Here is a 25,230-nt window from a genome sequence, read left to right as displayed (position 1 = left end):
GTGTAAGCACCCAACCCAAGTGCTTAGGTCCAGCTAATGCCTGTATCATTACATCAATGGCCCCTCCCCACCCCCGCCAACAAAGTACCTACGTAAGTCTCTCTCGCATTCCACCCGGCCCTCCCCCTCCCCGGTCTCCTCGCAGCCCAGCCCAGCAGCAGCACCAAGCACCAAGCAAGGCCGCACAGCATTTTGCACAGCCATTCGTTGCCTTTGCCATTGCCCATTGCCAGTCCAGGTCCCAAGTGCCTGCCTTCCTTGGCCCCGTTGACTCCGACATACATACTACCTTGCCTACCGTCATCATCATCGCTCTCCTCTTTCTCTTCTGTTTCTCTCTCTCTCCCTCTCTCCTCGCATACAACCACCCACATAACGCTACAACTACAAACGCACCTAGGTAGTGAGAGACCCGCAACCCCCCCTCTCTCTCTCTCTCTCTATTCCCTCGGCTCTAGCTTCTTATTTATCACACCAAACGAAAAGAGTCATCCTCGACCTCAACCGGTCCCAAATTGTCCACCGCGAGGTAGACCCAACCTCCAACAGCGTCCGTGCGTTCCGGAGCTTCCTGCAGCATCTGCCACTCCGCTTGGTCCCTGATCGTCTGCTTTCCCTCCACGCCGAGCGCAATCTCGAGACCTTGGCCTCTCTCTCTCCTCTCTCCCCTCCTTCTTCTCCTTCTCCCCCTTTCTCTCCTCTGCCGGCACACGCAACCGCTGGCTCTCACCCTCCCTCGACACAGTCTTTGGCCTCGTTCACTTGTTTGCGCGCAACCCCTTAGACGCTCGCCAACATGAATGTTCTCAAGCTTCAGAGGTGCGCAACCGCATGCCTACCTGCCCCGCACTGCATGATTTACCAAGCACTCTCTCCCCCATGCGGGCTCGTTCTACCCATCTTGCCTTGCTCTTGCTGACAATGCTCCCGCCCACAGGAAGTATCCTCAGTTTCCCCAAAACGAAATTTATGGCCTGAGCGACGCCTTTCGCAAGCTCGACATCGACGACAAGGGCTACGTCGACGAGGCCACCGCCATCAAGGCTACCCAGCAGAGCGAACGCCAGCCCTACGATGTCGTACGACAGGCCCTGAAGGAAGTTGACCTCGACTCCTCCCGCCGAGTCGAGCTGGAGGACTATGTCGCGGTACGTCTTCGGCCGCCCTGCGCCTGCGGTCAGTGTTCGCTTCCTTTGCTAACAGCAAGCCCCGCCCCGTATAGTTGATCGCCAAGCTTCGCGAGTCCTCCCCGGCTCAGAAACGCATGTCGACCGGCCCCGGTGCTGCTCCCGCCAGCATCGTCGCGCAAGCGACCGGCAAAACCGGTGGTCATGCCTCCAAGTCGAGCGTCGGCAAGATTCACGTCCAGGGCTCCAATGCCAACGTCACCCACACCATCAACGAGGATGAGAGAACCGAATTCACTCGTCACATCAACGCCGTCCTCGCCGGCGACGCGGACATCGGAAACCGCCTGCCCTTCCCCACAGACACCTTTGAGATGTTCGACGAATGCAAGGACGGTCTCGTGCTGGCTAAGCTCATCAACGACAGTGTCCCTGACACCATTGACGAGCGTGTTCTGAACCGCCCCAAGAACAAGAAGCAGCTCAACGCCTTCCAGATGACGGAAAACAACAACATCGTCATTGAGTCCTCCAAGGGTATCGGTCTGTCGGTTGTCAACATTGGCAGTGGTGATATTATTGAGGGCCGAGAGCACTTGATCCTCGGTTTGATTTGGCAGATCATCCGCCGTGGCCTGCTGAGCAAGATCGACATCAAGCTTCACCCTGAGCTGTACCGCCTGCTCGAGGACGATGAGACCCTCGAACAGTTCCTTCGCCTGCCCCCCGAACAGATTCTTCTTAGATGGTTTAACTACCACCTGAAGGCCGCCAACTGGCCTAGACGGTAAGCATTGTGTTTCCCTGATCACACCAAAAGAACACGATCCCGACTAACTCTCGCACAGGGTGAACAACTTCTCCACCGACATCAAGGACGGCGAGAACTACACGGTCCTTCTCGCGCAGATCGGTTCCGAATACGGAGCGACGAGAGCTCCCTTGCAGACGAGAGACCTCTTGCAGAGAGCCGAGGAGATCCTGCAGACCGCCGACAACATGGGATGCCGCAAGTTCCTCACACCCACCTCCTTGGTCGCGGGTAACCCTAAACTGAACCTGGCCTTTGTCGCCAATCTCTTCAACACCCACCCCGCGCTCGACCCCATCACCGAGGAGGAGAAGCTCGAGGTTGAAGACTTTGACGCCGAAGGAGAGAGGGAAGCCCGTGTCTTCACCCTGTGGCTCAACAGCTTGGACGTGCAGCCTGCCGTTCAGTCCTTCTTCGACGACCTACGTGATGGCACGGTACTCCTGCAAGCGTACGACAAGGTCATCAAGGGATCCGTCAACTGGCGCCACGTCAACAAGCCGCCGGCGCACGGCGGGGAGATGCTGCGTTTCAAGGCCGTCGAGAACACCAACTACGCGATCGAGTTGGGCAAGCAGAACCGCTTCTCGCTCGTGGGCATCCAAGGCGCCGACATCACTGACGGCCAGCGGACACTGACCCTCGGGTTGGTGTGGCAGTTGATGCGCCGCGACATCACCGTCACTCTCTCGACTTTGGCGCAGCGCCTCGGCAAGAAGGAGATCACGGACGCGGAGATGGTCAGATGGGCCAATGACATGGCCCGCAAGGGCGGCAAGTCATCTGCCATCCGATCCTTTAAGGACCCCGCCATCGGCACCGGCGTCTTCCTGTTGGATGTGCTCAACGGTATGAAGAGCAGCTACGTCGACTACGACCTCGTCACCCCTGGTCACACCGACGACGACGCCTACCTCAACGCCAAGCTCAGCATCTCCATTGCAAGAAAGATGGGCGCAACCATCTGGCTTGTGCCCGAGGATATTTGCCAGGTCCGCAGCCGCCTGGTGACCACCTTTATCGGTAAGTTTGATTTTGATCTTCAACTCCATGTACCATTTACGTTTCCAATGCTAACACTGGTGACAGGATCACTTATGGCGACGGCAGAGAAGCAGGGATTGTAGAGTGTCTTGCTGAACCTCAATCCAAAAACCCCCTCCAATTTTCCCCCATCTCCTTTTCTTTTTCTAACGAGGCGCGTACGTCTGTCATGTTTTTTCCACGAGGATAGAAAAAGGCCAAAACTGCGGCGAGGCTTTGTTGATTGTTTAGTTGAATGAATCCAACGATGAATTCCATGCAGATTGCTTCTGAGATGTTGTGTTGGGGTTTTTGTTCAGGTTACCCCAGGTGTTTCAATGCGCAAGATAGTGACAGCCGCAGTGTCTGTGAATCGGAACCGATTTGATGCAGGGTGAACACCATATATTGTGGGCTGAGAACCAGATGCTAGATGAGAAAATTGCGGGCAATGAAGACTGTCGAATTGAACGTTACATCACATAGTCCGTTCCACTACTGTGTTCCAGCCCCTAGGCGGCAAGATCTTGGCTGTCCAACGACTGCAGGCAATTTCGGGCCCCGGCATGACAACAGTGGTGTGAAATAAGCCGTTGTCGATTAAACCCCCCCTCCCCAAATCGCTCAGTATGCCTTGCAACGAACACTTTACCATCAAGCCAAGTCACAAAATAAGATACAGACTACACAGCAGGCTCGGACCCGTGAAGATACCGAACCAAAATATGACGTTGCCCAGGATCTTGCGGCCCTTCATCCACCGCGTACGACTCAGTTGTACGAGCTGTGCTCGCGCCGTCAGCCTCAAACTCCAAGGACAACAATCACGGCTTCAAAATTTCAGGCGGGGAGGGCAGAAGGGGGTTCGATTGGGGGGAGGGGAGGGGGGGGAGAAAGAGGACGAAGACGACGTACTGGCAACTGGCACATTTGGAGAAAGAGGAGGTAGCCCCTGAGCTTCTTGAAGAGGCACCACATGACCAGCTCGTGGACGCAGGCCGAGAGGAAGAAGGTGATGAGAGTCGCCGTGTGGCGGTTCACCTTCATCGACGAGATGGAACTGTGGTAGACGTGCCGAAGGAGGAAGTTGTGGACGGGCCTGGGAATGGGTTGGTGTCGTTAGCTGTGTGTGTCTTTCGCCCTCATCCTCCACCCCCGAGTGACGTGTGCTTACCGGTTCCAGTCGCGGGCAAACTGATCCCAGGAGACTGTTTGATACAGTTAGCGACCGAGAGCCGTAGGTTGGTCGGGACCATCACGGATAACATACCGCTGTTCCACCAGGCGTCGTAGAAGCTCCGGTCGGCAAAGTAGGTGAGTTCCGCGAGGATGTTGAGGATTGTCTCCCAGATGAGATACCATGCCATCTGGGTCGCAGGTATTCAGTCAGTCAAGTCTCCTTTCTGCTCGGCCCCTGACTGCGGGTGTGTCCGTCGGCCATGTTGCCACTCACCAGATACTCCATCAGGAACGGGAACGCGAGATCGCTCAGCATCCAGGGGAAGTAGCGAAAGCGCTCTGCTAACGGCATGCCGGTCTCCTTCATGACCACGGTCTGCATCACGACGGGATCTATCGCGGTATTAGAGCTGTGTGCGCGCGTGCCATTTGAAGCGCATGAAATAAGGGGGAGGCAACCCACAGATGAAGGCCTGCGACACCATGATCATGACGAAGATGATGCCAAACATCGCGGCTGTCTTCTCGGCGACGTAGTACCAGTCAATCGACTCTGAGCGCGGGTACTCTAGCTCATAAACCACGGTCGGCAGGACAATGTACTCATAATGGTTCGTGAGGGAGAGATTGTGAGGGTAGGCCTGCACAACGCTCGTCGCCTTGCCCCTCAACTCGTCCGTGAGGCCGTCAATCTCCCACTGGATGATGCGCTCGAACACGCGGATCTGATCGGCGTCGAGGGGTTCTCCGGACTCGATGGCGTGGGAGATGCGGTCGAGGTCCGTCTCCTCAGACCCGCGGACGTGGGTCACCGACTGCCGGCGCTCCTCCATTTCGGTCGCAGACGGTGGGTTGGCCAGGTGCGAGAGGGAGATTGCTGACGCCGAGGGGCTGGTGGCGGACGGGAATTCGATCGGGGCGATGTGCTCCAGCTTCTTCAGCTTCAACAGGAGGGACTTTCGCTTCTTGTAGGTCGACGAGAGATAGCCGTTGTAGAAGGCGTACGAGTGCTGCTTCATAAGCATGACGATGCCGTGGAGGACGAAGAAGACAGTGTGTGTCCAGGGCCAGTCACGGATCAGAGTCAGGCCAACCACGCCGCCGATAAAGATGGACTGCCAGATCTAGCATTCCCATGTATGTGTGAGACTCTGTCCTGCTCAAAACAAACCGACACCAGCCTGGGGGGGAAGGGGAAACCAACTCACATTCTGGATGATCCAGCCGGACCTGTCCCAGTCCACGTGGCCGCTGAAGATGAGCCGTTGCAGTATCCAGCTCACGCCCGTGAGGGCGCACATGACACCGTCGGATGCCAGGAGGACGACCACGTCCCGGCGAAACATGGTCTTCATGATTTCGTTGGTGCCCAGAGGGCTCCCCGTCGCCTTCCAGTTTGCGGCGCCGATCTTGACGACGAAGAGGGCCACGGCCAGCCAGAACAGCGTGTAGAAGCCGTAAAAGGGGCTGTTGGCTGTCTGCTGGTTTTGTCTGTCAAACGTGGAAAACTGGCGCGTGAAGACCAGGTCGCTGAATTTGCCTGCCCGCCGTGGCCTCTTCGGGTCTTTCTCCTGCGGGTGGGTGTAAGTCGCTGGCTTTCATTTCCCACATGGTGCCACCGCGGTAAGTGTCCTTAACTTACCCTCTCCAGGCCTCGCCTGATGACATCGCGGAGCTCGCGGTCATCAGGTGATAACACATACGTCTTGAGACGGCCGCCACCATCACGGAGAGGCTCGTCGACACTCGATGTCTCGGACAAGGTCGAACCGTCAAGAGACAGCTTTCTGTCACGATTTGATGAGGCCTTCAAAGGCGATGCGCCGGGACGGACCGGAGCCTGTACCTTGCGTCGTCTTGCAGACAGCTTCGAATCATCGTAGTCCTCCTCACTCGGACTTTCTGACGGGGTGGCGCCCGTCGTCCGTCCGCCACTTGCTGCCTTTAAAGCGTCTCGTAGTGAACGGGGTGGCTCTGAAGAAGGAGAAGCGGGCTTGGAGGCCGCCATGGTTGCGGGGTTGAAGGCTATCGAGCCCGTCCCGCGTGCGATTTGACACGGTCGGAGGGTTGAGGGAAGCCAATTCAGGCCAATGAGATCACTTGAGACGAAGATAAAGCGCCAGGCCGGTGCCGAAGAGCGCTCAACAAATGATTAAATTCCGAGAGAAGCGGTTCTGGGATATGTGTAGCCTGCAGAGCGGCTTTGACTTGTGCAACAAGTGTCAAGGTCGCTGTTGCTTTCTAAACGGAACTGCCATCGGAATGGGAAGTATGAGAACCGGTGGCGGACATGTGCGAGGAGAATGGCTCCCGAGGTCAACGTAACGGTGCTGCGACTTACCTACCAATGTCGGCTCGTCTGACCGGGATGTACGCGTGAATGTCGTGCGGGTGAGTTTACTAATGACTCGGATGGGTTACAATACGAACCGTGTCCGACAAAGCCTTGATGAGACGATTCGCCAAGAAAAGTAGATGATGGACGGACGAATGATTGTATATGTAAGCAGCGGAGGGATTGATTTAGAGCAGATGAGGATTTGACTGGGAGCTGGGAGCTGGGAGCTGGGAGCTGGCGATGATATATCATAGGCGCCATCAGCCCGGCGTGGTTGAATTTACGGGTCTGCCGGGCGCATCGCGGGTCGTCCGCCCTCTGACATGGATGCGAAAGGATGGATCTAAGATAGGCGGACAAAGAAAGGCGTTGAGCTTGGTCAACCGCGCCCGAGGATCCCGGCGGGGTCTCACCGGTCGAGCTTCACCCTTCATCATCACTCCAACAAGGCACCGGCCCGAGAAGTGCTACTGGTACAGACATGTACGAGTGAAGTTCCTCCCGCTCATTCCGTCGGAGAATGGAGAGCGAGGGGAGGAGGGTTCGACACCAAGGAGGCGACATCATGTGGATTGGCGAAAGTGGACTCTGATGAAGTCAGGAAAAGTAAAAAATAGGGCGAAGATGCAGGCGAGAGGCAGGTGAGATTGAGCAAGTCAAGTGGATAAACACAGTGTAGCGATGATGCTCGCCCGCCTCCCAGACGACCTCAGTCCACAAAGACTAGGTTCATTGGCGGGCGATGGTATTTTTCATCCTCTCACCTCTGTTGAGTGCGACCTCAAGAGGGACCACTTTGGCTACGCATCTCAGTCTGGGCATCGAATAACATGTGATGTGAACGACAAAGAAAACATCCTGACAAGTGACAACCTGCCTGCATGTAATTGAGACAAACACGTAGCACGGCGGGCATGCTTGCTTCCCCAGATGTCTCTGTATGTTGTCTCGAATGTTTCGTCTAGCCAGGTTGATGCTGGCGTCGAGTCGCATTGCTGTACGGTGCAAAAGACAAGAAACCCATCTCCCCCCCAATAGTCACCTCGGCCCCGAGGAGAAGATACGGCCGCGCCCAGCTCGCTGCCAACTTTTTGGAAACCATGAGGGCGATTGGAGCTCTTGACAAACAGGACATGTGGTCTCTGCTGGTCTCCGGCATGGCGCGGCCGGAAACGGAGAGACAGCTCGCATCCGCGTTCGAACCCTGGTCGTCCGTCGGTATATTTAGCCGCCTGCGACTTGTAGAAGATAATTTCTGCAACACGTTTCTTTCCAGGAGGGGGGAGATTGTTTCTCTCCCTCTGGCGAGTGATTGTAACTGCCGAATCATATCATTCGGCAATTCTCGGTGAAGCGTACTTGGTCACCTTGGGCCGGTTTGGACTCCAAGAAAATAAATTTCCTGTCCTGGTCGGCAATGACATCACTAGCGCCCGACTGGGCCGGGCGTGCCTGACGTTCAACTGGGGACTTCTGGCTGTTAGTCGCCGGGCACTTTGCGCTGTCTTCCCGCGTTAGCTGCAAATCCGGCGACGGCAGCTATAACAGTACCGCACAGTGTGCGCCGCCAACTCAGCGCATTCGGATCTTTCTGGAAGACAGGGAGGGACAAGGAGCGAGGGCCCGGCGCCGCCGCATATTCCCACAGCGCCCAGCACAGCACAGCGCAGGACAGCTGCATAGTACGAGACCAGGGAGAAACGTCAAGAGTGGTGCATATGAGTGCCGTTACGTAAGCTTTCGTGGTCTGCGGCATCCGAGCGCGGTGCCCCGTCCGACCAACCAACGCCCTCGCTCTGACTCAAGGAGTGGAGTATCCGACTGGATACGGATACGTACCTGCTCCAAAGCTCGCCCGCCTGTTCCCGTACCAAAATCTTTTTGTTGCGCCAGTCCAGGTCCGGGCGACCTCTTTCTTCTCCTCTTCAACCATCGCCAAAGCCACTACGCGCATCCAACTTCCCTTCTACAAACCTCTTCCCCCCCCCGCTCCCCATTTACGCGGCTCTGCTTCATCAGGCCCTGGCTGTCGCTTCATCTCCGTCGCGAGACAGGATCTTTGCTTCATCTCCCTGAATCCTTTCTTTCTTCATTACAGCCAAGTCAACACAACAATCATGTCGCGCGGTGGCACCACTTTGTACGTGACTGGCTTCAGCCACGGAACTCGCGCCCGAGACCTCGCCTACGAATTCGAACGGTATGTCAACTGAAGAACTATAAAGAAACCTCCCACGTCGATGCCTCCGTCCGTCCTGTTTCCCCGGCACGCGAGAGCCTTTCCGACATTTCCGATAGTCCATCTCCTTGCCTCGCTCGCTGCCTCCCCGCCCACCGCCTCCGTCCTCCCGCACCTTCGTACTCGCTTCCGCATCCGCTGCTCCTGCCTCTAGCATCAAACATGCTTTCCTCGTCCTACCGTCCCCCTCGTCGATGCGTCCTGCCCTCGTTCGCTCCGGCTGCCTCCCAACCCACCGCCCGCCCGTCGTCCGCGCCGCCGTGGCCTGCCAGCGCTTTCGTGGCAGCTCGAACACATAACAGCACGTCCTGCTATGCCGACGACGGCCGACGTTTCGGTTTTGAATGAACAGACGGGTCCCCAGTGTATGTATCGGTATGCTGACGTTCTGACTCGATTATAGCTATGGACACCTTGTTCGCTGCGACATCCCTGCCCCTCGTTCGGCCTCAAGCAGACTGTGAGTTCTCCACCTTGGCCTCGGTCGGCTTTCTATAAACTTCGACTGACCTCTGTTGCCAAGCTTCGCCTTCGTCGAGTATGAGGACCGTCGGGATGCTGATGATGCTTACCATGAGATGCACAACAAGCGCATCGGCCGTGACGACATTCTGAAGATTGAGGTAAAGATTATGTCGACTTGGCTATGTAACTGGCTCCCAAGCTGACTTCACGTCCTCCAGTGGGCTCGCACACCTCCTAGTGCATCGTGGCGATTCGACTCTGGCCGGGACCGTGAGCGCGCTCCTCGCCGCTCTTCTCCTCGTCGCGGCCGCTCTCCTTCTCCTCGCCGCAGCACTCGCGACTACTCTCCCAGGAAGGATGAACGCCGTGACCGCGACCGCGACTACGAACGCGGCGACCGACGTGACACCCGCGAGCGCTCCCGCAGCCCTGACCGACGGTTCGTGCTCTCTCCGCGCGGTAGCAAATGCAGATGATGAGTAAAGGACACTGACTCGGGAACAGCGACCGGGACCCAAAGGACGATCGTGACGACCGGGACCACCGTGAAAACGGTACTAACGGTGACGACAGAAAGGGTATGTTCGTCCGTGCCCAAATACAAGAGTTTCTCGCAGATAAACTAACGTTGTTGTCTTCTCAGCCCTGGACAGCCCTCCCCCTGCCCACGACGACCTGGATATCGCTGCGGAGTGATAAGTATACTTGGCAATTTCTCTTGTCGGGTTGTGCGCGGCTATGCCAAAAGTTTTCTGATTTCTCTCCCGGTTCCACTATTTGAACCTGGATCTGTAAAGTGTCCTCACCTTCTGGGAGCTTTTTAGGCTCGATGCGACCGATTCGGCTTCTCCGAGCTCAGCGCGCAAGGCCTGAGCCGTTCGACATATGCAGCACTCGAGTCGTCAAAGCACATCGGAAACTCGATAATCCGCGGGACACCCCCATTCGGCGACGAGCTTGAGACGACGCACGGTTTTGGCAGGCGGCCTTTTGATAGCATTACCCCCCATAGTAGTTTAGAAATTGAATGTAGGTCTTCGCAGAAGCATTTGCCCATGCAGCCTTCTGGCTTGATCGTGCTGGAGACTTCTCGCGGGATGCGGAGGCACGCCGTCCGTAACGATTAGTTGACGGTGCAACCCCGGGCCCGCGCCAGCATCGGCCTGGCGTTTCCAGTCTTGGGCAATCGTTTGTCGTTGGGAAACCTTATCATCAGCACTCGCTGTGAGGTAGTCAGAGGACGCTGAGAACTCGAGCGGTACAAGCGCCGAGAAAACAGACGCCTCCTTCTAGCCAAATCCTCGCTTCTTCAGGCAGAGGCCGTGTCGCATCGGGTCACCCATCACGCCGTAGCACTCGCTTGTGGCCTGGCCTGGGATCGTAAGCGTATTGTGCAGGTCGCCTTGGGCTCGTCTTCCATTGAGCTCGTCTCGTGGGAGACGGGACATATGCTTAATCGCGAAGATGAAACCGGGTTCCCTTCGGACGGCATGGTGGACGTTTTGTGCTCCCTTTGGTATTTCTCACGAATTTCAACGCAAGATGGATGTAGATTCGAGCTTTCCTAGGCGAAGACGTGCCAGGCTCAAGAAGCGGGTGGGCCAGGACCTGGTGGTGATGCGTAAAGGTCAAGTCCGCCAGTGTCACGTTCGATCAGAGCGGAGACGTGGGGGTCTTTCTCCTCGGGGGATGGCGTTAACGTGTTTGGCGTGGAGAGCAGTCATTGTGTACAGGTAATGAGCGTCCCAAGTGTTGGGGCTTTGGAGTCAGGACTCGGTGGTGAAGCGGGGATGATGGGGGTAGGGCGTTCTTTTCGAAATCTCGAGGCGCGGTCGTCGGCGTTGATAGGGACGATCCGGAGGCTTGGGAGGAGGGGATTCGGCAAACTCGCTCCGATGTAGCCCGGTTGAAGCCGAGATGCAGGGGACCCAAGGCTCACGTTCGACGTCGAGAATGGGGATGCTGTAACATCGGGGGACGTGGTGACGGAAAAGAGTTAAGTAGTCCAAAAGGGATACACACTCAACCGCTGTGGAATACTTAAGTAAACGGGCGGCTTTGTTTACGTAGGCTTGCCTGGACAGAAATCGGGAACCGACCCAATGACGCGTTGGCATTCTCTTTGAGTGTGTATCTGTACTCTGTACAGGCAGGAGGATTATCCGCAGGTCTTACCAAGGCGAGGCAGTCACACATTGGCGTTGGTTTAGGTAAAAAGCCGACAACGATGAGTTGCTTACGAAAATGTCGGTCCCTCAAACTCACCATTTGCGTTTAGGCAAAGCTTACCAAACACACTTTATCGCGTGAGGCTTGTCTTAGAGTATTCCACGGCCTCCTGTTATGTTCTGCTATCTAGTTCGATAAGCATCTACAGATTATCAACGACGGCCTGCAGACGCTGTTGGCGAGCGAAGAGGAGGAGTAATGCGATGCATTCCACGAACACTGCGTGTTGCACTGGACCCTGTTCCCCCCCTTCCAGCTTGTCAGTTGTCGTCATTGGTGTGGAGAGACCAAGGGGTGAAAAAGTCGTAGGAGAATGTATTCTCGAACCAGAGATACAAGTAGTAGTACATGACGCCTTTTCCGGGTTCGTCTCCAAGGTCGCTCCCTCGGTCGGGAAGCTGGAGCTGAACCTCGTTGGCAGGTTAAGGAGATGCCGTAATTGGTCTCCAGAGCTGTGTCATTCGTTCCCTGTTCCCCAGGTCATGTACTAATACTTATGTTCCTCTTCGATCAGCCGCGGGGGGTGTCTCCGACTCTCCAGGCCCTCCCCCCGGAGCTATCTTGGCTGAGCCACAGCCGCTTGGGCCCCCGGCGGGCTTGTTCCCTCCAAAAAGCTGTCACTGCTGCCACTGTCGCTGACTGCCAGCCGCCGTACCTAGTGTATGCCCTGTGCGCTCTTCCGCCGGCCGAATGTGGCATCCACGTCTTCGTCTTCGTTCGGCGCCTTTCACGACCAGACGATTCCTTCCTCGCGAACTCGTCCTCCACCACTCATTGACCGCTACCACTGTCAAAGGTCGCGGCGCAAAACCTCGCCTTTTCTCGACATTTATTTTCTACATCTCGCGCACCTTTGTCCGTCTTTCATCTCCTTCCATTTCCCCTCCCTCTCCCGCCCTACTGCTCCGAATCCCCTGTCTCTAAGCATCTGCAAGGCTCGACCTCACACTCTTCCTTCCACCGACCTTCACGACGCGCGCCTCTCCTCGACTCTTGTCGGCTCGAAGAAAACACACATCCCGTGGAGCACTTGTTGAAAACCATCGCCGCCTTCGAAGCCTCCCTTCCTTACCGTACTGCCCTTGTTTGCCGACCCTGGGCCTGTCTGCACCTTAGCCGCGGCATATGGGAGACACCCTTGACGAATATCTTCGGCCAAAAAAAACCGCGATACACACAACCGCCAACAACACCACTTCCGACTCACGCACGAGACGCCTCTAATGCTGAGAAAACTCCCCTCTCTATCGGACGTCTACTCGATTATGTCGCCATCGCCTTTCCCCATCTGCTACTAGACGTGAACAATCTTTCCTCAACCTTCATTTTTGGGTCATTCTTTTTGAAAGCAAGCATCCTTTTCCCCCCTCAACTACTTTACCTGCACACAGGGGTCACAAACCTTTTCTGAACACGAGCCTTCCAAAACTACCTCCTCAGAAGCCTTAAATGCAAGCAACGTCATAGCAACAAGGTGGCTTCAGAGGTTCAGCAGTGGCCGGTCGTTCACCGAGCGTATTGTAGTCGCAAAGAGAAGGAAACACCTCCATACATCCGCACTGCTCGTTGACCAGAGTCTGAAGTCATGTCGTCTGTAAGTACACGTACACACACATACGCCCGAGGTGACTCCTCGTAGCTCCTGGCTATCCCCTGAATTGCCCGTTTTGATTGCAAGAAGAGGCAGAAGGCAAGAGACTGCGGCTGACGTTTGGTATGCACCTCTAGTCTCCGAACAATGCGGCGGTCCCTGCCGCAGCTGCTCCGGCCCCGCCCCCGATGCAGTTCGTCCGCTTTCGCGAAACCGTCTCCCAGCCCGTCATTGCAGCCTTCTGCGCCGGAGGTGTAGCTGGCGCTGTGTCACGAACCGTCGTGTCGCCCCTCGAGCGCCTCAAGATTCTTTTCCAAGTCCAGAGCGTCGGAAGAGATGCCTACAAGCTGTCTGTAGGCCAGGGTCTAGCAAAGATGTGGAGAGAGGAAGGCTGGAGAGGGTTCATGAGAGGCAACGGAACCAACTGTGTTCGCATTGTGCCCTACTCAGCCGTTCAATTCGGAAGCTACAACTTTTACAAGAGGGTGAGTACCAGCCTCCTTGACAGTTATGCTGCTTTGTTGGCTGTACTTGTTTTCTTGTGCTGCTTGCTTGCACACGCCTATGTGCGTATTTGTGAAGTGCTAGGCTAACAGCTTGCAGAGCATATTTGAGAACACCCCTGGTGCAGACCTCTCTCCGCTTGCCCGTCTGACCTGCGGTGGCATTGCAGGCATCACCTCTGTCTTCTTCACATACCCCCTTGACATTGTTCGCACTCGACTTTCCATCCAGTCTGCGTCCTTTGCCGAGCTGGGCCCCAAGTCTGAGCAGCTCCCTGGCATGTGGGCCACCATGACCAAGATGTACCAGACTGAAGGCGGCGTCTCTGCCCTGTACAGAGGAATTGTTCCCACTGTTGCTGGTGTCGCTCCCTATGTAAGTGGTTTCCCTGGCCTGTGTAAGATGAGGCTCTGACACCGCATGGATAGGTCGGCCTTAACTTTATGGTCTATGAATGGGTTCGCAAATACCTAACCCCTGAGGGCGACAAGAACCCCAGCGCTGTCCGGAAGCTGCTGGCTGGTGCCATCTCTGGCGCTGTTGCTCAGACCTGCACCTACCCCTTGTAAGTTGCCAAGTGGAAAACAAGGCCACATTTGCCCTGCTGACATCAGACTGTCTACAGCGACGTCCTGCGTCGAAGGTTTCAGATCAACACTATGACGGGCATGGGCTACCAATACAAGTCCATTTCTGATGCCGTCAAGGTCATTGTTGCCCAAGAGGGCATTAAGGGCATGTACAAGGGCATTGTCCCTAATTTGCTCAAGGTCGCGCCCAGCATGGCTTCCAGCTGGCTCAGCTTCGAGCTGTCTCGCGACTTCTTGGTCTCTCTTAAGCCCGAGGCCGACTCGGAGGCGACCCTCTGACGCGCAAGGCGTCTAAACTTATTTTACAATTTTCTCCTTGGCACAACCAAGGGGCAATATGCGGAAGGATTGCGAAAAAGGACTGAGCATGGGGGAGGTTTACTCTTAGACAGTGGATCCACAACAGCCACAGCGAGACAGAGAGACTGTCTGCCCGGGTTGCGTTTGGCAGCCCGGCATTTCATCCATCAGTGTTTTTATAATGTATTACAACAACAAGACTAGCTCGTGCATTCTGGACCGGAGGCAGGGGGTTTCCCCTTACCTGCATATACACAGAAAGATATCCGCACCCACGTTAACTCATACAACGGATATCTCAGAGGGACCCGGTGTCACAGGACCATATAGACAGACCCAGGATTGCCTCGATAACAAGGCACGGATCGAGCCTCTCTCAGGTAGGTACAGAAATGCAGCTTTTAACCATAGCTCATTATAGATGGCCCTTCCTTGTACTGTACTAGATTGGGGTTCTCTTGCTCTTCCGCCTTCCAAGGTTCTGCGAAATTCCCAAGTGGTACTGACATACCTTGGGCTCACTCACCGTTCCTGACCGAGATCTGGCTGTTCTCCTGGTTTCATACAAGGTACGTACCTGGTCCCTTCTGCAGCTGGCCGAGCCCAGCCCACTTCAACCGACGCAGTTGCGCCAGTCTCGGCCTAGCGGCCTCCACCGGGAATTTCGTTGATCCACCAAGTCAGTACGAGCTGATTGGCCTACTGCCTGCCGCTGTTGCCCTAAGCCCACACTCGATTTTTCCCGTGTGGGAGGGCGTAATTGTTGGTGCAGCCTGGGAAATATTCTGAAAGTTTTCCTTTCGCATCACGACGACAACATCACGGCCGCCCATTTGACTCAGTTCGCCAACTCCGGGAGTCTTTCGACAAAATGGGTACGTAGGAATTCCCATTCCAAGCCTTTACATGCGAGTGGATTGTGCACGCGGTTCTCTCCCTGCATCTTGTGTGCCCGTCCTCCTCGTGAGGAGACGCATCGAGAGAGCGGTGGACTGAATTCGCTGTTGCTATTCTGCGAACTGGGCGCGCGAAAAATCAGATCCTCTCCTCCCACGAGAAGAGATGCGTCGCTTCTCCTGCGCTCTGCGGGGAGTGGTGACGGACTCTTCCTTGGTTGACGGATTGACGGACTTTCCGCCTCATTCAGAGCATGCTTGAACCTAAAGGCTGACGATGGGTTCTTCACCCCGACTCTAGGTATCGATCTCGACCGCCACCACGTGCGCAGCACTCACCGCAAGGCTCCCAAGAGCGACAATGTGTACCTTAAGCTCCTCGTGAAGCTTTACCGCTTCTTGACCCGTACGTCTTTCTCACTTCTTTTTCTGGCTGCCATCTCCTTCTATCTACCGCCCGGAGAAATTCTTGCCAAGCCGTGAGACGCCTACTGACTTACTCTCTCCATCAGGTCGTACCGACGCCAGCTTCAACAAGGTCATCCTGCGCCGCCTCTTCATGTCGCGCATCAACCGCCCTCCCGTCTCCATCTCCCGCATTGTCGGCAACCTGGACAAGGAGGACAAGCGCACCGTCGTTATTGTCGGCACCGTCACTGACGACAACCGTCTCCTGACCGTCCCCAAGCTGACCGTCGCTGCTCTGCGCTTCACCGCCACCGCCCGCGCTCGCATCATTGCCGCTGGCGGCGAGGCCATCACCCTCGACCAGCTTGCTCTCCGCGCCCCTACCGGCAGCAACACCCTGCTGCTCCGCGGACCCAAGAACTCCCGTGAGGCCGTCAAGCACTTCGGCTTCGGTCCCCACAAGCACAAGGTCCGGATCTACTATCTATTGTTCTTTCGTTGTTCAAGGATGTGTGCTAATTCCCTCTGCAGAAGCCCTACGTTGAGTCCAAGGGCCGCAAGTTCGAGAAGGCCCGTGGTCGCAGACGCTCCCGTGGCTTCAAGGTCTAAGCGATGGTGGTATGATAACCAACATCGTTCGGATCTTCACAAAAACTTGGGGGGTTGGTCGTGCACGCTCTCGTCGCGTTGGTGGACACGCTATGGTATGCCGATGGGGACGAAAATGCTCCGTCGTGCTCTACAGGGAACTTTCTGCATGGTACTGGCGTGTTTAGGTATCCAAAAAAGAATTGACGACTACGAACTCTCGCACGGCGTCGAATGGCATCTCTTGGGCGGCCTTAGGGCTGGTTTTTTCACTCTTCATATAACCTCGCTCTCGTTTGTGACGCGTGCATAGTTGTGTAACGTGATTCATGCCAATGATTTCCTCGTGTTTTGATCTGGTGGGTTAGGATTCGTTCCTATTCTTCCCGTGCATTACAAGTCTTCGTCCTTCCCCAACTGTACGTTTCCCCTCCTCCTGAGCGCCACAAAGTACGCCTCTTTCGAGTCCTGCGAGATTTGAGGTGTCAGCATCCAACATGTGTTTCAACCCGGCCCTGATCTACGACGTGACGTACACTGCGCGACGACTCGGGCTTCTCCCGAAAGACCTTGGCGAAGAGGACCTTGAGCCTCTTCTCAAAGGCCTTGTCCTCAGAGCCCTGGTAGAACTTGCACACAAAGTGCCCGCCGTTCTTGAGCGTGTCGTTGGCGAACTGGAGCGCGGCGCCGCAGAGGTCCTGGTGTTGGTCGTCAGCGAAGCCCCAAGTTTCCTGAACCGCGAAGGGAGGAGACGGGGGAGGGGAGGCGCACCATGCTCCCGGCGTGGTCTCGAAACGCCACTCCGCTCGTGTTCATCATCCTATGATAGGGATTACTAAGACTGTTCACGCCGAAGCCGGATGTTTGGTCCCAAGGTGCTGACATGTCACTCAACACAATCTGCTCCGCGTCAGTCTTTCTTCGTTACCGAGTTCCCCATCCCCCGAGAGAGAGAGAGAGAGAGAGAGAGAGAGAGAGAGAGAGAGAGAAGGAAGGGGGGATGTGGTAAGACTCACATCTACCAAACGCCCCTTCTTGGTTTCCGCCATGTCCATGGCGCTTGGAGACGCCTCCGTGGCCGCAGCCTCGGACGATGCTGCCCTCTCCATGTCGATGTAGCTTGGCTTGTCCTCCATCATCGCAGAAGCCTCACCGTCATCTTTGGCGGGGGATTCGTCGTATTGCTCGTCCTCTGACAGCTGCGGCGGGCTCGGTCTTTGGCTCTTGGCCCTGGAGAGGTGCTCCTTGACCATGTCCTGGACGTCAGGCGAGAGGAAGTTGCCCTGGATCGTCGAGACGCCCTTGGGCGGCTGCGCGGGGATGATGTCGATGCCCAGGATCCGGCCGTTGGGCTTCGTCCGTTCGGCGGCCACCTATTTGACACGTCATACGTTGTTGGGTACGAAATTTGGAAAAGGAGGCCTTCGTACCTGTGACCAACTTCCCGGGGCGTATCCCTTCGTGCAGCTCAACCTTCAGTACTTCGTGCTGCAGCAGCTCTGGTCACACATGGGAAGACATACCAGGTCCACGACCGTCTGCCCCTTGCGGAAAATTCTGTACTTGGCGTCCATCTATGGGATATGGGTCAGGAAGTGGTCTCCGCAAGGCTCTCATACTTCAGGACAAACCATACCTCAAGAAGCTTGAACGCAGCGCGGCTTTTGAGCCCCTGCACCTTGGCCTCGCGCGCAAACATGTCCTTGCCCTGCCTCATCTTCCAACGCGAGTTGGACGACGATGCCCTCGTCTGGTGGCTGACGGTGAGGTCGAGTTGACACTTTACACATTCCGGGGCCGCGTTGACGGCTGTTTGACGCCTCGCCGCGCCCAGAAGAGCGCGACATGCCGCTTTTGACATGATGCTGGGTGGGAATGTGATATCAGGGAAACGAGAGCGGCACGATGGTCCACTCGGCAACTTGGCCGAATTGGATTTTTTCAAAAGGTTTCGCTGGTAAAAGAATGTACAGGACCAGTCTGCACTTGGCAACAATCACTATTCGCTTCGTCGGTCGCAAATCGGGACATGGACCCTGAGATGCTGGAGTGAAGCTTCTGCAAATGAAGCTGAGCCGAGGACGGTGATTGGTCCAAGCTTATTGCCAGGGGGTTGTTGGTAGCAGGGGGTAGGTGGTGTTGTCTTTCATGTAACTTCGGCCTTGATCAACTTCTCAAGGTCGCGTCACATAAACAAGCCGGGCACTGTTCCAATGATTCGTTTACATCACACCAACAGTATGTCGGAATTCAGGCATCATGGGCCTCTTCATTCGGCCAAATCGAACATATCTGTACACCGGCCTCGCCCAGTAATCCTAAACAAACCAAGACCTTGAAACGCCACCCATGCATGGTCCCGTTTACCCTTTTGCGCCGTCTCCCTAAGCCAAAATCACAGGCACAGCCAGCCTCATGCGCTTGAAAATTGCAACGGTACATCTTCGTTTAGGCCAAAAAGCTCGCGCCAACTCCTCTCCTCTCCTTCTTGAGTGGCGAGAACGTCTTCTTGCCAAAGGCGCCAGTGCTGCGCACCATACTCAGATGAGTCTTGCCGAGGGCCGTTCCGGCACCTAGGGCGACCTTGCTGGGCCGCTTGGTAGCAGCAGGGGCAGCCTCGCCATCGTCATCGTCGAACAGAGTCGCCGCTTCACCGCCAAGCTTACGCTTCTTCTTTTTGGTTTCCTGCTCGCCTCCCGCGGCGGTAGTCGCAGATACGGCTGTCTTCTTGCCGACAGCCTTGGGAGGCGCTGCTACTTCTTCCTCCTCCTGCTGCTGCTGCTGCTTATTGGTTTCGGTTTCCTCCAACACCTGCTCGAGCGGTGAGCTCGGCTTGGTGGAAGGTTTGCTGGCTGCAGCCGGGGCCGCTTGTACGGGCATGTTTGGGGACGCCTCTGCCAGCACCTTCTTGGGTCGGCCACGAGGCTTCTTCACATCCCCGTCCGCCTTGGCTTTTGACTTGGTCTTCGGGGCTTTGGTGGGTTTCTCCTTTGGTACTTCAGCCTCCTCTGTCTCTTCCGGCGCAGCTTCGGCCTCCGGCTCCGATTCTACCTCAGCCTCGTCCTCCTGAGCTTGTGACTGGGACTGATGGGAGAGAGGGATGTAGCTGACGTCAGCCTCGTTCTCCTCTTCATCCTCTTCGGCGACTGCGTCCTCAACATTAAGCGTCTTGGACTTTGCCAAGAAAGGGGTAATGGAGAACAGCGACTTCTCGCCCAAAAGAGTTTGCTCAAGGCCCTTCTTCTTAGCAGGGCGCCTGCCGCGAGTGATGTCTTCTGGGGTTCCGATGCTCATGTCGTTAATAGTGAGTTCCTCTACTCTTCGCTTTCGGCCGGCCTGCGCCTTTGCGCCCCCTGCGCGTCCCGTGGGTTGTGCAGTTGGTGCGGCGAGAGGCCGAGCGACTAGTTCCGCGCGAACTACCTTCAGTTCTTCCTGTGTATTCCGCAACTTAGACTTGACCGTGTCGAGACGCTGCTCCATCATTTCGTTCTGCGCCTGGGCTTCAGACAGAGAAATCTCACTCTCTTTACGCAACTTCTCCCTCTCGCGCTTCTCGGCCAAGAGCGTCTTCTCCAACTCCTGGAGCTTCTTGGCCAGATCGCGATCGGCCTTTGCGTTTTCCTGTCCAGCCTTCGCGGTGGACACGGCCGCGTCCAGGTCTTCTTGCAATCGTTCCTTCTCGCGCCTCTCGGCGGTCAACTTCTTCTCCGAATCCTTGAGTTTTCGCCGCAGCTCATCTTCAGTCGTTCTGTCCCCTTCCGCTTGGGCTGCTTGTTGCTCTCGTGCTCGCTTCTCGGCAGCGAGCTCCATTTCGGCCATGTTGAGCTGACGCTCAAGTTCCAGCTTTTCGGCGATTGCGTTTTGCTGGTGAGCGACTTGTGACCGCAGGTGTTCCAGCTCGGGCTTGATGGAGTTTACCTCTCGGGACAGAGCCAGCTTCTCGGCCAGGACTTTTGTCGACTCCTGAGATAGGCTGTTGAGGGATTCAAGTTCGGCCTGTCACGTTCAGGGTTAGGAAAGCTCGTCAGGGGCTGCGGAATCCGTGTGAACACCGACCTTGATGTGATCAAACTCCCTTTTCTGGGCTTTCAACTGAGTCTCCTGATCTCGATTTGTAGCCTTCACCGAATCTAGGTCACCGAGTGTCTCGTCGAATTTGACGGAGAGTTGGTTGAGCTCGGCCTCCTTCTCGGCAAGTTGCTCGCGTAATTTCGAGTTCTCATCAAGAAGGACTTGTTTGGTTACCCGTTGTCGTCTGGTTTCTTCCTCTTTCACAATGAGCCGAGCGTTGTGGATGTGGTTTTGGTGCTTCATTTCCAGCTCGTGAGCCGCAGTGATCCGCTGTACAACTGGTCAGAAGGAGTCGGGATGCGTCGAGTGTCCCCGCTTGGATTTCTGACTACTTGCCTCGTTCGAGTCCATGTTCCTCGTCTTGCAAGGCATTGTGAAGTTTGTGTGTATGCTTCTGCGCGTGAGCGCGTCGAGACCTGGGTTGAACAGCCTTCCGAATAGGCGACGACTTGTTCTAGAGCCGCGCGAATGAAGTAAGTTTTCGGTTTTGCGATAAAAGCGCGATGTTGTTGATGCCCGCACCTATGTCGTTTGAGATGCGGAATATTACTGTCGAGATGGGGGTTGACGGCGGTGTGTTTGCGGACGGCTTTGAAATGGAGGACTCGCGAGGTAAACATGGTTCCCCAAGCGGTTAGCCCGTCAACGCCGCTGTGAGAGGGCCCCCACTCCAGGCAGGATTACCCCACCGAAGGTATCTCTTTGGTTCGCCTCACGGGCGCCACATCTTGGAGGCTCAAAGGCAAAGGTTCCCCGAACGGACAGGGACAAACAATTCCCGGCGCCGGGTAAGCTTCGGTAGTCTTCATCCCGGTACGTATCCCCAGCTTGCAAACGCAACTCCCACCAGGATCCACACCTCAGTGGACTGAACCCGCTGATGAGAGCTGTCCAGTTCGAGCTTGAACCACTGACTGGGCCCTTCGCTGTTCAGTGTGTGTGTGATCTTGACGACGACGACGACGACGAACACTCAAGGCGTACCCATTCGTTACCTCCGCCAATTTCACCATCCAAACAAGGCCAATTGGCCACGATTTTTACACCGCAACCTTTATCGGTTCTTTCTTTTCCTCCCGTCCGAATCTTTGACTATCCCTCAAGATGCGCTTCTTCCAATCCCTCTTGGTTGCGACCAGCTTCGCTGCCGGGGCCTTTGCAGCCAAGAAGACCACCGAGGAACGCTTTAACGAATTTCACGCAAAGGCCCTCACCTCGTCTCCTATCAAGCTTGCCGACAGCAGCTACAAATCGTTGACCTCTGCGCCTCGCGACTACAGTGTTGCAGTCCTCCTTACTGCGCTCGAGAATCGCTTCGGCTGCCAGCTGTGTCGGGAGTTCCAGCCGGAATGGGATCTTCTGGGTAAGACCTGGACCAAGGGCGACAAGAAGGGCGAGTCCCGCCTTATTTTCGGTACCTTGGACTTCTCTGATGGGCGCGAGATCTTTATGTCGGTACGTTTACTCCCGGAAGAGGCAGCCGCCAGCTGTGTCCACGAAGAAACTAACATGACAATCGCCAGCTCGGTCTCCAAACCGCCCCCGTCCTGCTCCTGTTCCCGCCCACCGTCGGCCCTCACGCTGTCGCTGTTGCGGATCCTCTGCAATACGACTTCACCAGCGGGTGAGTTGCCCGTTCACAAAACGCCGCAGCCCGCGGATATTCTAACAACCAATAGAGCCCAATCTGCCGAGCAAGTCCACGCCTGGCTTTCGCGACACCTCACTGACCGACCACACCCCCCGGTGTCGCGTCCCATCAACTGGATGCGCTTGATCTCGATTACCACCATCGTTCTTGGTGCTGGAACTGTCCTCGTTACTGCCTCGCCTTACATCCTTCCCGTCATCCAGAACCGCAACTTGTGGGCCGCCATCAGTCTCATTGCCATTTTGCTCTTCACCAGCGGCCACATGTTCAACCACATCCGCAAAGTGCCTTATGTCGCCGGAGATGGTCGCGGCGGCATCAGCTATTTTGCTGGTGGCTTCCAGAACCAGTTCGGCTTGGAGACTCAGATTGTTGCCGCCATCTGTATGTTTCTCCCTTTTCGAGTGATACGGCCAAAGCTAACAAAGTCCAGACGGCGTCTTGGCTTTCTGCGCCATCTCTCTCACCGTCAAGGTTCCCCGCATCGGTGACAACAAGAGACAACAGGTTGCTGTCATCGCTTGGGGCGGTGTCCTGTTCCTCATGTACAGCTTCCTACTGAGCGTTTTCCGCATCAAGAACGGCGGCTACCCCTTCTCCCTCCCCCCTTTCATGTAAGGAGACACAGGATAAGCCGGCACCACCAGAGGCAATACTTCACGCTTGCAACGTCTCGCCTCCTTCCGAATTGCCTCCGCTACGCCGCTGCTCGCGAAGATGACTAGCTATACCTGCGGCCAAAAAGCCCAATGCCCCCGTGGGCACGAATGTAAAATACGAGATAGAGGGGCCTATCAAGGCTCTTAGAGAAAGGCTGTTGGGCCCGGAAAAAACGATATTCGACGCATTGAAATACACTACCACCACTATGCACTGTCCGGGTGGCTGGAGCTCAGGCATCCGATCCCCGTCCGTGACTCTTGACTGAGGAGGATGACGGCAGCTGATATTCATGTTATTGATGTCCTGTAGTTTCTTCCTATGGCCGATATTTGAACACACCGGGCAGTCTTTGCAGTTTTAGTCAAGCTTCCTTGGCCGGCGCTCGAGGGGCAAGAATATCAGAGTCTTCTGGGTGCTCCAAATCTTCGTCCGCGGACTTCGGCTAACGCCCCAGCGGCTCCAGTGGCTCGTCTCGTCAAACTCTATTAGCTGTGAGAAAGTCTAGGTATTACTCTGCTGGTAGTCGAGGAAAAGACAGGGCCGTGGAGTAAGTCAGTAGCCCTGTTAAACCAAATGAAGTGACTCGATCTGAATAGACAACACTAGAGTATGCCTTCACTTCCGCGGCGCTCGCAACCCCGCAGTGTCCAGAATGAAATTGTAACATCGCTCTAAAACTACCGAAGGAATGATACGCGGCAACCCAATGTGTTCGCATGTGTAATCTCTGGTAAAAGATGTCGACGTCCTACTTACACTTGCCTTTTCCTCCGCGGAGCTGAACAGCGCCATATCCTTCATCTTGATGGATTTTCTCGACATCTTGACCTCTCTACAAGCAAATATCTCTCCCAGGGGGTTAGTAGCCGGTCAATCTCCCTATTGAGACGGCCTCAACGCCCAGCCAGGGTACCGAGAACCTGGCCTGCTAAAGGCAATTCAAGCATAGTACCAGCTTTCAACGGACGTCATTCATATAGGGTCACGACACTGTGGTCACTGTTGGGTAAGCAGCTCCTCTCTACAACCTAGATAGCATAAGCTACGATTTCGTTCCCCAATCTCGACGAGTGGTGGGTCTGTACGAGCGACGCGCGGTACGTTACGTGAACTACTGGGACCAGTGCGTTCTTGCCATTGCATTTACGTAGGAAGTCTTGGGAGAGAAAACGCGTCTGGCAATCTCAATGTAGGGGGGCAGAGTTGACTGACACTTTTCATTATGACCGTGATGGCTTACATGCCAATGACAATCTCGGGCTGTGGGAAAGTTCTATCTTTCTGATACTCTCGGTGTAATTGGTCTGCGGTGTTGCGTTCTGTTCATGTCCTTGAATCTCGATGGTCTGTGTTCGTTTTTTGCATCACCCCTTACCCAGAGTTGTAGGTGCCTCAAACCTTGTGTTTCCTCTCCCTCCTCGAAGTCAACATCAGTGGTGATCTCCCTAGAGCTGATTGATACAGGTGGAGATCATTCAATGGACCAAACGCCGAGGCAAGATACGTCGAAGTGTACCAAGTTACTGCTCCTCGGATCTCGATATCTAGACCCAGGCAGTAGACCTGCTGCATAATGACCTTCAAGTGGCTCATGGATTTTATGTTGGACATCATTCAATGCCTTTCGATCATGACCGCTGTGCCGGGCACGCCTAAGTACAACAGCTACCCCTTGGAGTCTCTGTTCTTTCCATCGGCTCAGTGGGTACTTCCCGACATCACACAGCAGAGAGAGGCCTGGCCGAAGTTGCTGCAGTCGTCGAGCTTGCCCCCTTGGTCATCTTGACCCGTAGAGAGAGAGAGAGAGAGAGAGAGAGAGAGAGAATTCTGAGATGACAGGAAAATCGATAGTCGCTGTGAGGTTCCTCCTGGATGCTTGGTGTGAGCGAGCCGAGTAGGTAGGGGTGCTACTATTTCTTCGTGAACACAGAACACCACCAGGGTTGAAGTCATGCCATTGCGTTCCCTTCCAATGAAGCCCGCTGCCACCACATTCGTGACTCTAGACTCCACGTTCATCACATACCCTCCCATAACGATCGAGGGATAGCCTCGTCATGCCGTTGTTGGCTAATTCCGCCGACGCCTTCAATGGCAAGCCCCATGCTCGGTTAATTGAACCGACGGAACACATCAACATCCTCGTCAAAAGCTTCCTAGCCACAGACCGAAATAAACACGCCTCGCTCGTCGTTGATAACCTTAAACCCGCCAGCACGCCCGACCATCCCATAGTTAACTCGGACCGCAACGGCAGCTAGGGCCTCCGACAGGGATGGGGCCACTGAGGCAACGTCAACGGCACCGATGTCCGGGATGCACCGCCGGCCTTGAGTTCGCTGACGCCTTCACAAGGATCAAGCCCGGCGGCGAGCGACGGTACCAGCGGCTCAAAGGACCGTTTGTTGCGACTCGATATGCGGCAAGCCCGATGCTAACAAGCCTTGGACTGAGGCTATCAGCTGGGACCAGGCCTAGTCAGTCACTTTTGAGATGCTTCTCGAGAACACCAAAACGTGTTTCTACACGGAGAGGTGTTGTTCCCTTGACATATCAT

General features: G+C 55.6%; 8 protein-coding genes across 8 annotated transcripts; 5 read left to right on the top strand and 3 right to left on the bottom strand.

Annotated features, from left to right (window-relative positions):
- Positions 1-173: 173 nt before the first annotated feature.
- CDEST_14154 (Putative actinin-type actin-binding domain, calponin domain, EF-hand domain, EF-hand domain pair) lies at positions 174-3,224 on the top strand. Its single transcript, XM_062930310.1, has 5 exons — positions 174-819; positions 938-1,148; positions 1,223-1,914; positions 1,976-2,961; positions 3,028-3,224. The coding sequence occupies exons 1-5, from the start codon at positions 797-799 to the stop codon at positions 3,063-3,065; spliced, it is 1,950 nt and encodes a 649-aa protein (XP_062786361.1). The 5' UTR covers positions 174-796; the 3' UTR covers positions 3,066-3,224.
- A 1-nt stretch (position 3,225) lies between these two features.
- On the bottom strand, positions 3,226-6,754 carry CDEST_14153 (Putative membrane bound O-acyl transferase, MBOAT). The gene is made up of 8 exons (XM_062930309.1): positions 5,783-6,754; positions 5,349-5,711; positions 4,604-5,264; positions 4,415-4,533; positions 4,232-4,328; positions 4,136-4,169; positions 3,877-4,060; positions 3,226-3,745 (listed from the first exon to the last, which is right to left on the bottom strand). The coding sequence occupies exons 1-8, from the start codon at positions 6,146-6,148 to the stop codon at positions 3,626-3,628; spliced, it is 1,944 nt and encodes a 647-aa protein (XP_062786360.1). The 5' UTR covers positions 6,149-6,754; the 3' UTR covers positions 3,226-3,625.
- Positions 6,755-8,196: 1,442 nt separating this feature from the next.
- CDEST_14152 (Putative RNA recognition motif domain, nucleotide-binding alpha-beta plait domain superfamily) lies at positions 8,197-10,223 on the top strand (the record flags this gene model as incomplete). Its single annotated transcript, XM_062930308.1, has 7 exons — positions 8,197-8,205; positions 8,377-8,678; positions 9,121-9,177; positions 9,241-9,340; positions 9,401-9,621; positions 9,687-9,760; positions 9,826-10,223. The coding sequence occupies 7 exons, from the start codon at positions 8,197-8,199 to the stop codon at positions 9,876-9,878; spliced, it is 816 nt and encodes a 271-aa protein (XP_062786359.1). The 3' UTR covers positions 9,879-10,223.
- A 1,910-nt stretch (positions 10,224-12,133) lies between these two features.
- On the top strand, positions 12,134-14,797 carry CDEST_14151 (Putative mitochondrial carrier protein). Its single transcript, XM_062930307.1, has 5 exons — positions 12,134-13,005; positions 13,140-13,487; positions 13,606-13,881; positions 13,935-14,071; positions 14,132-14,797. Exons 1-5 carry the CDS (start codon positions 12,997-12,999, stop codon positions 14,373-14,375), a joined length of 1,014 nt encoding a protein of 337 aa, XP_062786358.1. The 5' UTR covers positions 12,134-12,996; the 3' UTR covers positions 14,376-14,797.
- A 332-nt stretch (positions 14,798-15,129) lies between these two features.
- Positions 15,130-16,517, top strand: CDEST_14150 (Putative large ribosomal subunit protein eL18). The gene is made up of 4 exons (XM_062930306.1): positions 15,130-15,271; positions 15,594-15,698; positions 15,805-16,169; positions 16,232-16,517. Exons 1-4 carry the CDS (start codon positions 15,268-15,270, stop codon positions 16,307-16,309), a joined length of 552 nt encoding a protein of 183 aa, XP_062786357.1. The 5' UTR covers positions 15,130-15,267; the 3' UTR covers positions 16,310-16,517.
- A 67-nt stretch (positions 16,518-16,584) lies between these two features.
- CDEST_14149 (Putative ribosomal RNA methyltransferase, FtsJ domain-containing protein) lies at positions 16,585-18,363 on the bottom strand. Its single transcript, XM_062930305.1, has 8 exons — positions 17,925-18,363; positions 17,812-17,862; positions 17,719-17,745; positions 17,305-17,661; positions 17,172-17,188; positions 17,060-17,108; positions 16,825-16,986; positions 16,585-16,756 (listed from the first exon to the last, which is right to left on the bottom strand). The coding sequence occupies exons 1-8, from the start codon at positions 18,147-18,149 to the stop codon at positions 16,682-16,684; spliced, it is 963 nt and encodes a 320-aa protein (XP_062786356.1). The 5' UTR covers positions 18,150-18,363; the 3' UTR covers positions 16,585-16,681.
- A 169-nt stretch (positions 18,364-18,532) lies between these two features.
- Positions 18,533-20,941, bottom strand: CDEST_14148 (uncharacterized protein). Its single transcript, XM_062930304.1, has 3 exons — positions 20,696-20,941; positions 20,345-20,629; positions 18,533-20,284 (listed from the first exon to the last, which is right to left on the bottom strand). Exons 1-3 carry the CDS (start codon positions 20,729-20,731, stop codon positions 18,737-18,739), a joined length of 1,869 nt encoding a protein of 622 aa, XP_062786355.1. The 5' UTR covers positions 20,732-20,941; the 3' UTR covers positions 18,533-18,736.
- Positions 20,942-21,232: 291 nt separating this feature from the next.
- CDEST_14147 (Putative oligosaccharyl transferase complex, subunit OST3/OST6, Thioredoxin-like superfamily) lies at positions 21,233-23,140 on the top strand. Its single transcript, XM_062930303.1, has 4 exons — positions 21,233-21,814; positions 21,883-21,983; positions 22,039-22,394; positions 22,444-23,140. Exons 1-4 carry the CDS (start codon positions 21,464-21,466, stop codon positions 22,626-22,628), a joined length of 993 nt encoding a protein of 330 aa, XP_062786354.1. The 5' UTR covers positions 21,233-21,463; the 3' UTR covers positions 22,629-23,140.
- Positions 23,141-25,230: the final 2,090 nt, after the last annotated feature.

The sequence above is a fragment of the Colletotrichum destructivum genome, chromosome 9, assembly GCF_034447905.1.
Source record: "Colletotrichum destructivum chromosome 9, complete sequence".
In the NCBI taxonomy this organism is placed as follows: domain Eukaryota; kingdom Fungi; phylum Ascomycota; class Sordariomycetes; order Glomerellales; family Glomerellaceae; genus Colletotrichum; species Colletotrichum destructivum.
Note: the sequence above shows the minus strand (reverse complement) of the source record. Positions and strands in the feature narration are given on the sequence as shown.

Bases quoted from the DNA above. Each gene is read 5' to 3' on its own strand.
- CDEST_14154 (XM_062930310.1), top strand. From the start codon at position 797: ATGAATGTTCTCAAGCTTCAGAG. The intron at 1,149-1,222 runs GTACGTCTTCGG...CGCCCCGTATAG, and splicing joins AGCTGGAGGACTATGTCGCG to TTGATCGCCAAGCTTCGCGA. The intron at 1,915-1,975 runs GTAAGCATTGTG...ACTCTCGCACAG, and splicing joins GCCGCCAACTGGCCTAGACG to GGTGAACAACTTCTCCACCG.
- CDEST_14147 (XM_062930303.1), top strand. From the start codon at position 21,464: ATGCGCTTCTTCCAATCCCTCTTGGTTGCGACCAGCTTCGCTGCCGGG. The intron at 21,815-21,882 runs GTACGTTTACTC...GACAATCGCCAG, and splicing joins GGCGCGAGATCTTTATGTCG to CTCGGTCTCCAAACCGCCCC. The intron at 21,984-22,038 runs GTGAGTTGCCCG...AACAACCAATAG, and splicing joins CAATACGACTTCACCAGCGG to AGCCCAATCTGCCGAGCAAG.
- CDEST_14153 (XM_062930309.1), bottom strand. From the start codon at position 6,148: ATGGCGGCCTCCAAGCCCGCTTCTCCTTCTTCAGAGCCACCCCGTTCA. The intron at 4,170-4,231 runs GTATGTTATCCG...TGTATCAAACAG, and splicing joins CGACGCCTGGTGGAACAGCG to TCTCCTGGGATCAGTTTGCC. The intron at 3,746-3,876 runs GTACGTCGTCTT...GCGCGAGCACAG, and splicing joins TCCAAATGTGCCAGTTGCCA to CTCGTACAACTGAGTCGTAC.
- CDEST_14150 (XM_062930306.1), top strand. The intron at 15,699-15,804 runs GTACGTCTTTCT...TCTCTCCATCAG, and splicing joins GCTTTACCGCTTCTTGACCC to GTCGTACCGACGCCAGCTTC. The intron at 16,170-16,231 runs GTCCGGATCTAC...TTCCCTCTGCAG, and splicing joins TCGGTCCCCACAAGCACAAG to AAGCCCTACGTTGAGTCCAA.
- CDEST_14148 (XM_062930304.1), bottom strand. From the start codon at position 20,731: ATGCCTTGCAAGACGAGGAACATGGACTCGAACGAG. The intron at 20,630-20,695 runs GCAAGTAGTCAG...CCAGTTGTACAG, and splicing joins GGAACATGGACTCGAACGAG to CGGATCACTGCGGCTCACGA. The intron at 20,285-20,344 runs GTCGGTGTTCAC...TGAACGTGACAG, and splicing joins GGGAGTTTGATCACATCAAG to GCCGAACTTGAATCCCTCAA.
- CDEST_14149 (XM_062930305.1), bottom strand. From the start codon at position 18,149: ATGTCAAAAGCGGCATGTCGCGCTCTTCTGGGCGCGGCGAGGCGTCAA. The intron at 16,987-17,059 runs GTGCGCCTCCCC...GACCAACACCAG, and splicing joins GAGACCACGCCGGGAGCATG to GACCTCTGCGGCGCCGCGCT. The intron at 16,757-16,824 runs GTACGTCACGTC...CAAATCTCGCAG, and splicing joins AGCCCGAGTCGTCGCGCAGT to GACTCGAAAGAGGCGTACTT.
- CDEST_14151 (XM_062930307.1), top strand. The intron at 13,488-13,605 runs GTGAGTACCAGC...AACAGCTTGCAG, and splicing joins GCTACAACTTTTACAAGAGG to AGCATATTTGAGAACACCCC. The intron at 13,882-13,934 runs GTAAGTGGTTTC...CCGCATGGATAG, and splicing joins TTGCTGGTGTCGCTCCCTAT to GTCGGCCTTAACTTTATGGT.